Below are 12,014 nucleotides of genomic sequence, written 5' to 3'. Positions count from 1 at the left end.
AGAACAGCCTGTGTCTTGTTTTTTTTTTTTTCTTGGGTGGTAAGGATCACAGGGTTTTTAACCTGTGTAGCAAGCCAGAGCTGGCTGGCCTGGAGATGGATGGTATAGGATGTCTTAACAGTCTTGAGCTTCCTCTTTCCCATATCTGTTGATGTTGCTTTTCCCTCATAATGGGACTGCAGCATAGATGAATAAAAAATGAAATCATAACATGAACCAGTTTCTTCTCATATGGTAACACTGATGTTTTCATTTAGACCATGTCAGGAATTCAGTGCCAGTGTTTGTTTTAGTATTCAGCCCTTCTAAGCTTTAAACAGAGATGAAGGAAACTTGTGCTATAAAGATGCATAATGAATGAATAGTGCCCTGTTGGAACCCTTTATGTGCCTGGAGAATGCTGTTGGTGAGGTGTAGAGCTTTTAGAACCTAAAGCAGTCTGGTTGTGCACCTCTCAGTCATTGCTCTGACTCAGTACTCCCCTTTTTTTGCTGCCATGCAAGGTTTTTCTAGGCTCTAGTGATGGCACAATGCTCAGCAAAGAGAAGCGCATTTTATGGCTGCGTGTTAAATATTCCCAAACTCAAGTCACTTTACTCAGAAAGGCAGAGAAAGGAAAATGTGTTTTGGATATAAGAAATATAGGCTGGTGAGAGATGGGATGAACATCTGAAAACCAAGTTAATGGATATGTGGAGATGTTAATGTGATGGCTTCCATTAAAATAGCAGTAATAAGGCATGAAGCTGAAGGCTTCTAGTATTGGAGGGAGTTGCAGAAAGAAAAATCTTTATGCTGCTGTAAGTAAGCTCTGGAGAAAAAGCTGTGACTGACCAAATCATTCTTTCTTTGTATCAAGTTGTTCAGCTATTTCTCAGTAACCAGCTAGAAGTCTTTGTAAAAGCTGGAAACTTGATCATTGGTGCAATTGTCTGAGTTCCTTTCTCCGTCTCCCTTTTTGTGCCCTCATTTTCTCAATGCATGAAACTTTGTTTTAAAAAAGAACAGGAATTTGCAGCCTCAAAAATATTCCCATTTCTAACACAGAACTGGAAAGTGCTGGAAACTGTTTTCTAGAAATAAATGAGCTGTCACTGATCATGATGAAGATGTCTCAAGTGTACTTTTTCTGAAGTGCAAAAAAGTAATAAAAATGCATTGTATATTCAGTGTTAGTCACAGGTTCTTTTTGCTCTTTTTCCTCTCCTGTTGTTTTTCTGCTTTAGTTTCAGTGAACTTTTTATCAGTTTACTGAGAATAATACTTAGGCCATTAAAATTTTTCTTTTTAAAAACATGTAATTTTTTATTAAATCAGGAAAGGTTATTCCTTCTCTCTCTGTATCTTTTCTAGTATTTAATAGTCAGTGCATTTACTTTCTCTGTCTTAAACCTTTCCTTATTTCCCTCTCATACTGGTACCACTTTGTTTCCTCTTGTGTGTTTCTGTTCTGATCCACTCTTCCTACAGATACATCAAAAGATAAGCGTTATTTGCTCTCAAAATGTGTGTGATGGATTGTTTGAGAGGGTGTTCAGATGACAGTAATTTCTAAATTACCCTAAAAAGGAGGGTTGTTTAACAGGCTGGACAGTGTACCTTGCTACCCTGCTCAGAGGGACATTCTGGACTTTTTCCTTGGAATTAATAGAATAGTTTGCACTAAATTCCAACACATAATGTGAACTGTGGTTTTGCAAACAGTGTAAGACAGGGTAAGTACTGAAGAGATGAAGAATGTGAGTTGGTTATTCTTTATGTGAACTTCTTGGTTTTAGCACAAGGGTTATGTGCTGGAGATGCACATACTTCACCTAATATTATAAAGCACTGTTTACTTTTTTTTGTGCAAACACAAAAGCCTAGTGGAAAGGGATATTTCATAAACTCAGTGCTATTGTGTCCTCTGGTCTAAGCCATAAAACAAGGGTAACAGATACTTTTCCCTTTGAACTTGAAATCCTTTTCTAAGCTGCTGATCTAACCTAAGTGAGAGGGGGAGACTATACCAGCCAGAAAATTTCTCTTCTGGGTATTTTTCCCATCCTGCCCGTTTTCTTTTTTAAATGTCTTTAAGTGAGTTTGATGCTGCACCTCTGCCCATAAATTAAAAAAAAATATTATCGTAATGTAGGTCAGTGAACTGAAACGCCACTGCACACCATGGGGGATTAAAGTCAGAGAGGCAGCCCTCTCCCACTCCTACTAGGTCATATGACAATATAAACAAGAAATGCAAGGAGCCTTCAGCTTTTTCTTGCCCTAATCCTTTGTTTATGCAGCACTTAAACTGACTTTTGGGGTCGTCTCTGTCTGGCATTAAAGCCCTAAAGCTTTTTGAAGTTTCCCTGAAGTTAATAAAATTAGTCTGCCCTCATCGCTAGGCCCCTTACTGCTGCTTCAGAGCAGACTGTGTATCCCTTACTGTCTTTGTGGCGTTTGGCTTTGTAAGCTCGTAATATTTTATACCAAAAAAAGAATGTTTGAGAGAAAAGCAGAAAGCTCTTCTGAAAGGCTGTTCAGCTAATAGACAAAGTGATTGCCATTGTAGATGTTCTGAGAACTCAAAGTGGATTAATTTAAAATCCCATGATTGGAGGTAAATTGCTGGTAGAGTAATTAGAAGTGTTGAATTTCAGTTAGAGAGAACATCATGCATTTCTTTGCCTTTTTACAAAGCAAAGCTAAACCAAAAATATCATTTTTCCTTTCATTTTTTTCTAATACAGTCTTAAAGTTGAGAAAATGAGCTTTCCTTCATAGCAATTCTCTGCTATGCACTCATTTATTTTAGTGCAAAGACTGATCCAATTATATTAGTTCCTGTTAGGACAGGCATTTTCTAGTTATTTTGTCTTTGTCAGGGATAAATTGATGATAGGCTTACTGGAGGGTGTGGATGGCACAGAATGTGGTGTGTAGTATTTAGTAAGCAAGACAGAGACTTCAGGTCATAGAGGTTTTATTTGGAACAGCCAGTCAGGCAAGTCACTGATCACTTATCTCAGAACCACCAAAGTGGTTTTGTTTCTAACGGCTTGTAGAGATGCCCAAGGAATCGTGGTGATACCTACAGAATGTATTGATCGGTTAAAGGAGGGGGTTTTTTTACCAAGTTGGGTTAAGAACTGGCTGCATGGCCAAACCTAGAGAGTCGTGGTGAATGGTGCTGCATCCAGCTGGTGGCCAGTCACTGGTGGTTTCCCTCAGGGGTCTGTGCTGAGGCCAGTTCTGTTTAATATTTTTATTGATGACATGTATGAGGGTATTGAGTCTATCATTACTAAATTTGCAGATGACACTCAGCTGGGAAGGTAGGAGGGCTCTGCAGAGAGACCTGGAGTAGTTGGATGGATAGTAAAATGAAGTTCAATAAGTCCAAGTGCCGAATCCAGCATTTTGACCCCAGTAACACCCTGCAGTGCTAAAGGCTGGGGACACTGTGGCTGGACAGTGCCCAGGCAGAAAGGGGGCTACTGGTGACAGCAGCTGAACCTGAGCCAGCAGTGTGCCCTGGTGGCCAAGAGGGCCAGTGGCATCCTGGCCTGTATCAGGAATAGCGTGGCCAGCAGGAGCAGGGAGGTCATTTTTGCCCTGTACTTGGCACTGCTGAGGTCGCACCTTGAGTGCTGTGTCCAGTTCTGGGCCCCTCAGTTTAGGCAGGACAGTGAGATAGATGCTTGAGCGTGTCCAGAGGAGGGCAACAAAGCTGGTGAAGGGCTGAGGGAGCTGGGGTTGTTTCGCCTCGAGAAAAGGAGACTCAGAGGCAACTTTATCACTCTCTACAATTTCTGGAAAGGTGGGTGTAGTCAGCTGGGGGTTGGTCTCTTTCTCCAGGCAGCAACTGACAGAATCAGAGGACACAGTCTTAAACTGCACCGAGCGAAATTTCGGTTGGATGTTAGGAAAAAGTTTCTAATGGTTTTTAAAAGTTTTTAAAGTTTTAAAAGTTAAAAGTTTTAAGAGTGATAAGGTACTGGAATTGTCTTCCCCAGGGAGGTGTTGGAGTCACCATGCCTTGATGTGTTTAAAAACGACTGGATGTGGCACTCGATGCAATTGGTTTAGTTGAGGTGGTGTTAGAGCATGGGTAGGTGGTGATAAGACCTCTGTCTTAGAGGTCTCTTCCAATCTTGTGATTCTGTGACCATTAGAGTGAAAAGAGCAGTGTAGCTGGAGTTCTTGCTTTTTCTTTCATCCTGAATGTACAAGAGCAAGACCCTAAAAAGCACCTTTTTTTATAAAGTTTTTTTAATTCCAAGGTTTTAAGTGAGTGTGGCATAACTAAATGCTGATACATTTTGTTTCTGTTCTAGTACTCGATTACAGGTTATCATTGCTGGTTTACTCAAAGGTACTTGATGCCTATAACACTTGTTCATAGAAATCGCTGGAGTTTCTTCTGACAGCCTTTCTGGGGAGACTCTAAACTGAACCATGGTAGCCTAGTATGATTGCTCATCCTGTAATTCCATTTTTAATTAAGTTAAAAATAACTTTGAAGTGCTCTTGAAAAAATAAAAGATGTTTCCAAAGATGTTGGCCTTTAAAGTTGTCTTCCTGTGCCCTTTGAGGGATAATTGCAAAAATAATACATACATTAGAGATCCTCCCTGGAGCATATTCTACCGTCTGTATTTCAAGCACAAGGGGAAGAAAGACTAGCCAGCAGTGGACAAGAAGGATGAAGAGTTTTGAAATTCTTGTTTTAGGAGTAAAAGATTTATAGGATGAAGTAACTTTTTAATTTCTCCATCCACTGCAAGTGGAAAAAATTTAGGTTTTGAGAAGAATATAAGTGCTTCTTCAGGTTGGAATTAATAGCTTATTTTTCTTCTAGTCTTTTGTTTCAGACCCAAATAAAGGCAAGTGTTCCTGAAAGCTTTTCTCCCCCCTCTACCTCCACCTGTTATCAGGAGCTCTAGGAAAAGGCATTATTCAGTTTTACATTTAAGCCAAAATGTTGTTAAGCAGTGATACTGCCATCAGTGGTTCACAAGCTATTTTGAAGCAGTGAGAGAGGACAGGCACAACCAAAAAAAACCCATAAATATGTCCTTTTGGGGAAAGATGAGGCAGTGAATGTTGTTGAGGCATCTGAGTGTTTCTGCCTACAGCCTTGGCTGCACCCAGCCAAGAGCTGTACTTTCCATGTGACAGAAGCAAGAAGGGCTGTAGGTATTTCTCATCCTGCATCTGGTCTGGGACAGGGAGGGGCCCTCCCCGTGCTCTCCAATACTGCACATCCCTTTCAAGATTGTTTACAGCTGAACAAGTAAGCGCTGTTTAAAATATAAGAAAAATATCTGATGCTACATTTTCTACCATACTGAGATTGGCATTAAAATAGAGACATGGATATGTAACAAAATAATAATCCTAGGGATTTGAGTTTGTATATGCATTATAGTTTATGGAGGAGAGTTCAGGGAATGACAGTTGCTTAATACACCGGCAATATTTGAGTTCATTTAAACTGAATAAAGGGGAGTGTTTACAACTTGCTGCAATTCTTTACTGTTCTAAGTCACTTTGGTCTTTGTAACCTTTAGATGTAGTTAAAAATGGCTCCTGAGATATGACGAAGAGCTGCAACTTTTACCACAAAAAATAATCTTGGAAAGATTTAAGTAATATCCCCATATTTATTCTGATAAATAGATGTTCTTTCTGCATCTACAATGTAGAGTAACTGCAGGCATTGGGTGTAGAAGGATATTCACACCGACAGGATTAGGCTCACTTGACTGCACCTTATACTTTGTAATGCCTAAGGGAGGGTTGTTTATCTTGGCCTTACCCACCAACCTCGCTGCCTCTTGTTCCTGATAGCTTAATTAAGAATTCAACTTGGAATGGTTCTTCCCACCGGGTTACAAACCTTGAAATTAAAATTGGATGTAGTGGTCATAAGGCACTTGGTTTAACAAATTAATGTGTATGTAAAGGTGAGTATTTAAAAGGCTCTAGAAGCTCTGTTGTTTCTTTGGAAGTGTAGGAGTGCAGGTTGGGAGATAAGAGAAAGAATGTTTATGTAGGTGATAATGTACTTAGCTATAGAATAAATAAGAATAAAGTTTTTGTCAGCATTGGTGCTTCAGTGACTTTCATGGAAAAGTTTCAAAGCAGAAAAAATATTTCAATTAACTCATCTTTACAGCATGTTCTGATGTATGTTTTATTCTTCCTGTATTTTGATAAGGGAGGTAGAAGCAGAAATGTGTTAGTTCATAAAGTCTTATTTTTTTTGCCTTAAACTCAGCAGTTTAGGGTAAATTGTTTTTCAAAGGTGGAGTGGTAGAAGTTTCCAAATCTAGCATGTAACATGGATAATTTCCTGTCTTTAGCTTGTAGAGATATGAATTTTTTTTTTTTTTTTTTTGCAGGTGATGGATGATTACAGTGTGATTGGTCGTTCGTTGTTTAAAAAGGAAACAAACATCCAGATTTTTGTGGGTCTCAAAGTGAAACTGTCTACGGGAGAAGATGGAATAATAGATGGTGGTTTTGGACAAAGCGGTAAATTTAAAATCCGAATTCCAGGTAGGTGCTTAGCAGTTAACAAATACTAATCTGTGTCAAATGTAGAGGATATTTCTATATTGCAAGGTGAAGTTCTACCAGTAATCTCCTGAAGTTTTGAAAATAAGCTCATACCCAGTTGGAGCAGTGATCTTGTGGGAGCTGTACCTCTTCTAGTTACATGATGGTGGCTGTGACTTACAGTGTGAGACCAAATGGCCTGAAGCCGTATCTCCTGTGTCAACAAACAGGTCTCAAAAGGACTCACTGCTAAGTGGCAGAAACACAGAAACCATACTGTGCCCAGAGAGGTTTGTGGTAATCTCTCCTTTCTTAATGTATGTATGATTTGCACCAGAGTCCTTCTAAACAAATAAAAGAAAGCAAACCTGCAATAACTTTTTACCTGTAGCTATTTATTAAATGTAGTATATTGGATACAAGTTCCTTAAATTGGCTCTGTTCTGCATGTTATTACCTAACTTGCCTTCAAGCAAAAACGGCTTGATAAATGAAGTTTTGGACATCTTGAGAGTTTTTTTTATTGCTTGTGTCTCCTAGTTTTATAATACTATACATGACTGTATTTTTCATCCTTGGTGAATTACAGGAAGGATTTATGCCCCCTTAGGTTAGAGCATGGGAAACGATGGGTGCTAGAGTTTATGAGTGTCATTTACTGAGGTTTTTTTTTTCCTCCTCCTTTTAAGGCAGGGGAGTATTTCTGAGCCTTTTCAAAAGGCAATAATAGGTGTTGCATTTAACTCAGATTGCAGGATAAGATTTTAAGGATACCAGGCAGTACTTATATATTTCTGTTTTATCTTTACCCCATTTGTCACTAGCTAATCCCTCACCCTCTTAGGTAGATGAGCAAGATTACTTCTATTGAAAAAATGGAGAAAAGAAATTATAGTATTCTATGGCAGCAAACAGTCAACATAGCAATTGACTTTCAGAGAAAGGTGAAGTTTCTTGACTCCTTGCACAAGATGGACTATCTTTCCATTTAATTTAGAGTATGATGCAACTGCACTAATTTTGACCCTCTGCAAGTTTCCTTTCTTCTTCCTGTTACAGAATAAAATCTTCTGACTATATAAAATACCTCGTGTTCTGTCCTAGCTGTACTTGTAGTTTTGTCACCAAATGCTAGATTTTGCTAGTAGGTCTGAGAGCCTAATTAGCAAACACATTTTACATTTAAAGAAAAAGTTTGCACTAGATTGGTGTTTGCTTTTAGTTTTCTGGTATAGAAAAGATTGTAGAGATTCACTGAGGTACCTTTAGTTAGGCGATGAAATGATGCATAAATGACCGTAGAGCTTAAAAACTGAAGACCAAGATGGCATCTTGCTTAAAAATGTGATTATGTTATATACTTAATAACTTTCCTCTCCTGGAGGCCAAAATCTGATGAACAAAAAGGACAGGAAGTTGGCATTTACACTGCTGTTTCTACATTTTGGATGGAGGAAATGGTTCTTCCTGGGGCAGAGAGAAGCCTTATGAGGAGTCTCTGACACCCTTGTGGATTTAAACAGGAACTGTAATTGTGAGCCAGCAGTTACATTAGGAAAGTTGTATATAGATTTAGATGATTGCATCTTTCTCTATCTATTGAGTTAGTGGGAATAATGATACCTTTCACCAAGGTGTTCATTATCTTATCTTCTAATCTATCTAATCTAATACTCATCAAATGTTTAACAGCAGACCTTGAAAGAGAGGACCCTTCATAGTTTGTTCTTTCAGTGAGAAGAATGTGTGGTAGAAGGCTAAAATTTAATGCCTCTCTAAGGTAGGCAGAATAATACAACTTAGTTTGCTTTGTTTTAGTCCGGGTCAAACTTGGGTGCTCTTGTTGTCTGGAAAGAAGAGGCCGTAAGTTAAATTAAATTGGGTTGAGGGTATCAAGGAATGGGAAAGAAGCACAGAATTTGAAAGAGCCTAAAAACCTGTCTCTAAGAATTCCAGAGATTTGTGTGTAGGGGGAGGGCCATTGCTGCGATACTTCTTGAGTCAACTGCAGTTCACATTCCTTTGTTAGATCAGTGTTGCTTTTCTAATGTGTCTGCATCCTGTTTGTGGGTTGGGTTCTTTTTTTAATTTAACTGGTCAGACTTCTTTCTCCCTTACCCTCACCCCATTCTTCATCCTTGCCTCCTCTCATACAGTCTCTTAAATATTTTTTTTGGGTAGACCTTTGTTAAAATTTTTCTGAAGTTATTTTTCCGTGATTCCTTCAGAAATATTTCAGGGAGTATGAAGGGAGGGAAGGAAATGTCCAAGTTGAAAATTGCCTTGTACTGCCTCAGTCTGCCAGTCCATCAGTCCTCTGATATTTAAAACCAGTCAACCTCTAGACCTGAGTTAGTTTGTTCAGCTAGTTGACCTGATGTTAGCTGGTGTCTGGTATTAGAAACAAACCTCTCCATGGCAGTAAAATTCAAGGAGATATATCAGAGATTTGAGTCCTGACTATGAAAGGTAATAATAGATCAGGGGACATCTTAGGGTGCTGCATGGTCCCACTGCTACCAATAACACGTGCTCACATGAGCAAGTGTTGGGCTCCCCAAGTGCTCTTCCACGCTCACTTGGAAATGGCTTGTGTTTGCTCTAGATCAGCCTGGGAACATTGTCTAATGTCATCTGTGGGCTGAAACTTGGCACACCGCAACTGGTAATGGCACAACGTGCATTTGCTTCTCACTCTGGCACTGCTTGTATGCAGCAGTAAGTCAGATACTTCTCTCTGGTCTTCTGCTTTGTGAAATGGGGATAATTATTATCCATTCTGGAAAAAAACCCCAAATAATGAAATTCTTGATATAGATTTATTCCAGGCTTAGAGCATTAATATTTCTTGAAAAGATGTAATTATCTTTCTTTAGAGTACAAAAAGCATATCTAGAGTATAGCATGCAATTGGAAGTTCCTCAGTTGCTGAAAGATGTCAGTATTTTGGAAGAAATTCAGGGAAGAGCAGGAAGAATGCTGCAGAGTCTGAAGGGATTGATTTATGAGGGACAGAAGATGAAAAGAAATGCATGAAACTTGGCTAAATGATGTATAAGTGGGAGATATCATTATCCACAAGTGTTTGAAGAATACAACGGAGAAGAATCCCTTAGGGTGGTCCAAGGAGGTGGAAGCAAAGCTTAATAACATGAAAGAAAGCAAAGTGTATGTTGACTATTGAGAGATGTTATTTAACAGAGATGTCTTGTGCTGCTAGATTATCTTTGCAGAGGAAGATGATGTATTTGGCAATACTCGTGTAGTTTGCCTGGATGTTTGCTAGTGCAGGATAAAACAGGCAGGCAGTAGGATGGTGGGTGGAAGTACAATTTATTTTTCATCTCACTTCTGGTTTTGCATCCAGCATGCTTTTATTGCTTGAATGACAAGGTATAACCTGCTTTCTTGAATGTTTGCAGCAGCATCTAGAAGAAAAAAGAAATATTTGCTGGCAGATATGCTCTTCTGTAGGGCTCAGTTGTGGAGCTGTTTGTGCTTTAACTGAAGGTAAAGTTTCAAGGACTGTTAATTGACAGGATGACGCTTCCTTTCCATACTGGTTGCATGAACAAATGCACAAAAAGGAGGACATAATCTCTGAACTCACAAGGAAAGCTTAACAAGCTGCTTATAAAGCAAACAGGATTTGAAAGGCAATTTAAGCTACAGTGTTTTTAAAGTTATGCTTTATGTGGATGAGGGAGCGTGCTACTGATGGCGTGCTGTTTGCTGAGGTGGGTGATATGTGGCAGCTGTTTTAGTTGTAAATGGAGCACTATGTAGGGTAAATGAGTGAGTGAAAAGTATTGTTCAAGAACAAGTTTGGGGGGGGCAGAAACTGTATGTTTAATTGTCTTATTCTGAAGAAGATAAAAACTAACAATGACAGTCTTTGGAAAATGCTTATTTCAACATACCTTTCACCAAGGAATATTGTGTCAGTTGATAAGACATTTAGAGGAAAGTTCAGGAAATCATTTGAATAACTTAGTGGATTTTATTTAACTGTCTCTCACCAAAGAACTGACCCTGTAAAACTATGCTTGGTTTGCAAAATCATGATCTGTTGCTGTGTGTCTTGACATCTAAAAGATTGACTTTAGATATGCCAATTTCTTTGGTTTTGGCTCGTTGTATTTGTCTTGTGCTTGGTTATTGTACAACGTAGCAACTTTTTAATTCTAATTGGAGCGTGTGTGATATCTCAGGCATAGTTCACTTTCCTTTCTGTCTGTCTAATTTTTAGTAAAGTGTTCATCCTTTCTGAGGCACTGCAATGTGACTGCCATTCACCTCTTTTTGACTCAAAATTGCTGTACGTGACTTAGTTAAGAGTTACCTTATTTCTTAATGCAAAGGAAGCAGTGCATATCTAACACTCTTAAGAGCTGAACACATTTCTGAATTGAGTGAATTTAAATGTAATAAAAGACACTTTTCATAAGAAGAGATAAAAATGAGAATATTGGAGTATAAGCTTTGTGGCTTCTCTGTTCTTTTTAGCCATACAGGATAACAGGAGTTTTGAGTTTCTTAAAATGGGTGAAAACAAACTGGTTTTTGACTTTATCTTTTGTTGTCAAACTTTTTGCCTTGTGTTTGAGAGAACAAGTCCATTTTGCTGTTTCCACTGCTTGTCATGGTAAGAGGGATTGAGCGTGCCATAAAAGTCTGTTCTGAAGTAACAGCACAGATCTCCCTAAGCTGGGACACAGTACCTCTGGGATTCTGCAGTGTTGGTATAATATGGCATAAGGTGGTCAGAATTCAGCGAAGTGTCTTATTCTTGAGAATTCCTTGTATTCTTACTTGTGAAATTAAGGGTAGAAATGCAGAATATGTTCCCCCCTTAGCATATTGTGGATTTGGTGCATCTTTGATGTTTTTGTATTTTGCCACTTTTTTCATTGGATGAGATCCCACACTGGCTTGCGGAGTACTTAAGGACATAGTGAGAGAGCTGTGATGTAAGAGCTGTACATGAACAGCACTACTATGCATGATTTCAATTCCGGTTAAAGATTGAGGGTTTAAAAGTGGAATTCAAATTTTTTTCAGTAGCATTCCACTTAAACAAGGAAGTTGACTAGAGGTTAAATAGCATGAGGGACATTAAAGTTATGTGAAGATTGAAAAATACAACAGTAAAATAATTTGTGTATCACATTCTCTTCTGTACCCTCCTCCTTAAGAGCTATCTAATTGTATTATTTTTTGATATTTGATTTTTTTCCCATTAATATTCAAGGCATATGTCACTTTGTTCAGGTAGGTATCAACACACCAAGGTAGCTGGTGTTTGTAGAATATTACTTTCAGGGGGCTGGGTTTTTCTTAACTGTGGGAGACAAATTTTGAATGGTTGACTGTTGATAAGTGTCATTACCAGCTCTGTGATTTGGAGGGCACTCCTTACTGACATCCGTAGGAATGGGGTAGCCTAAATCTTTTCATTGCCCTGAGAATAA

The 12,014-nt window shown here is 38.7% G+C and overlaps 1 protein-coding gene across 5 annotated transcripts in view; it reads left to right on the top strand.

The window, feature by feature from the left end:
• The window catches only part of EEFSEC (eukaryotic elongation factor, selenocysteine-tRNA specific), a 124,505-nt gene that overhangs the window by 74,717 nt on the left and 37,774 nt on the right, over positions 1–12,014 (top strand). For all 5 annotated transcript variants that reach the window (XR_005702824.1, XM_040076361.2, XM_040076356.2 and 2 more), the window contains exon 6: positions 6,387–6,543. Coding sequence is in view for 4 of the 5 variants with exons in the window: in XM_040076361.2 (XP_039932295.1) it covers positions 6,387–6,543 (157 nt within the window). In the remaining variant the exon portion in view is untranslated. The remainder of the gene's footprint in view (positions 1–6,386; positions 6,544–12,014) is intronic.

This window comes from Hirundo rustica, chromosome 12, assembly GCF_015227805.2.
Source record: "Hirundo rustica isolate bHirRus1 chromosome 12, bHirRus1.pri.v3, whole genome shotgun sequence".
NCBI classification, from domain to species: Eukaryota; Metazoa; Chordata; class Aves; order Passeriformes; family Hirundinidae; genus Hirundo; species Hirundo rustica.
The sequence above is the reverse complement of the archived record's forward strand: the minus strand, read 5'-3'. Positions and strand labels throughout refer to the sequence as shown.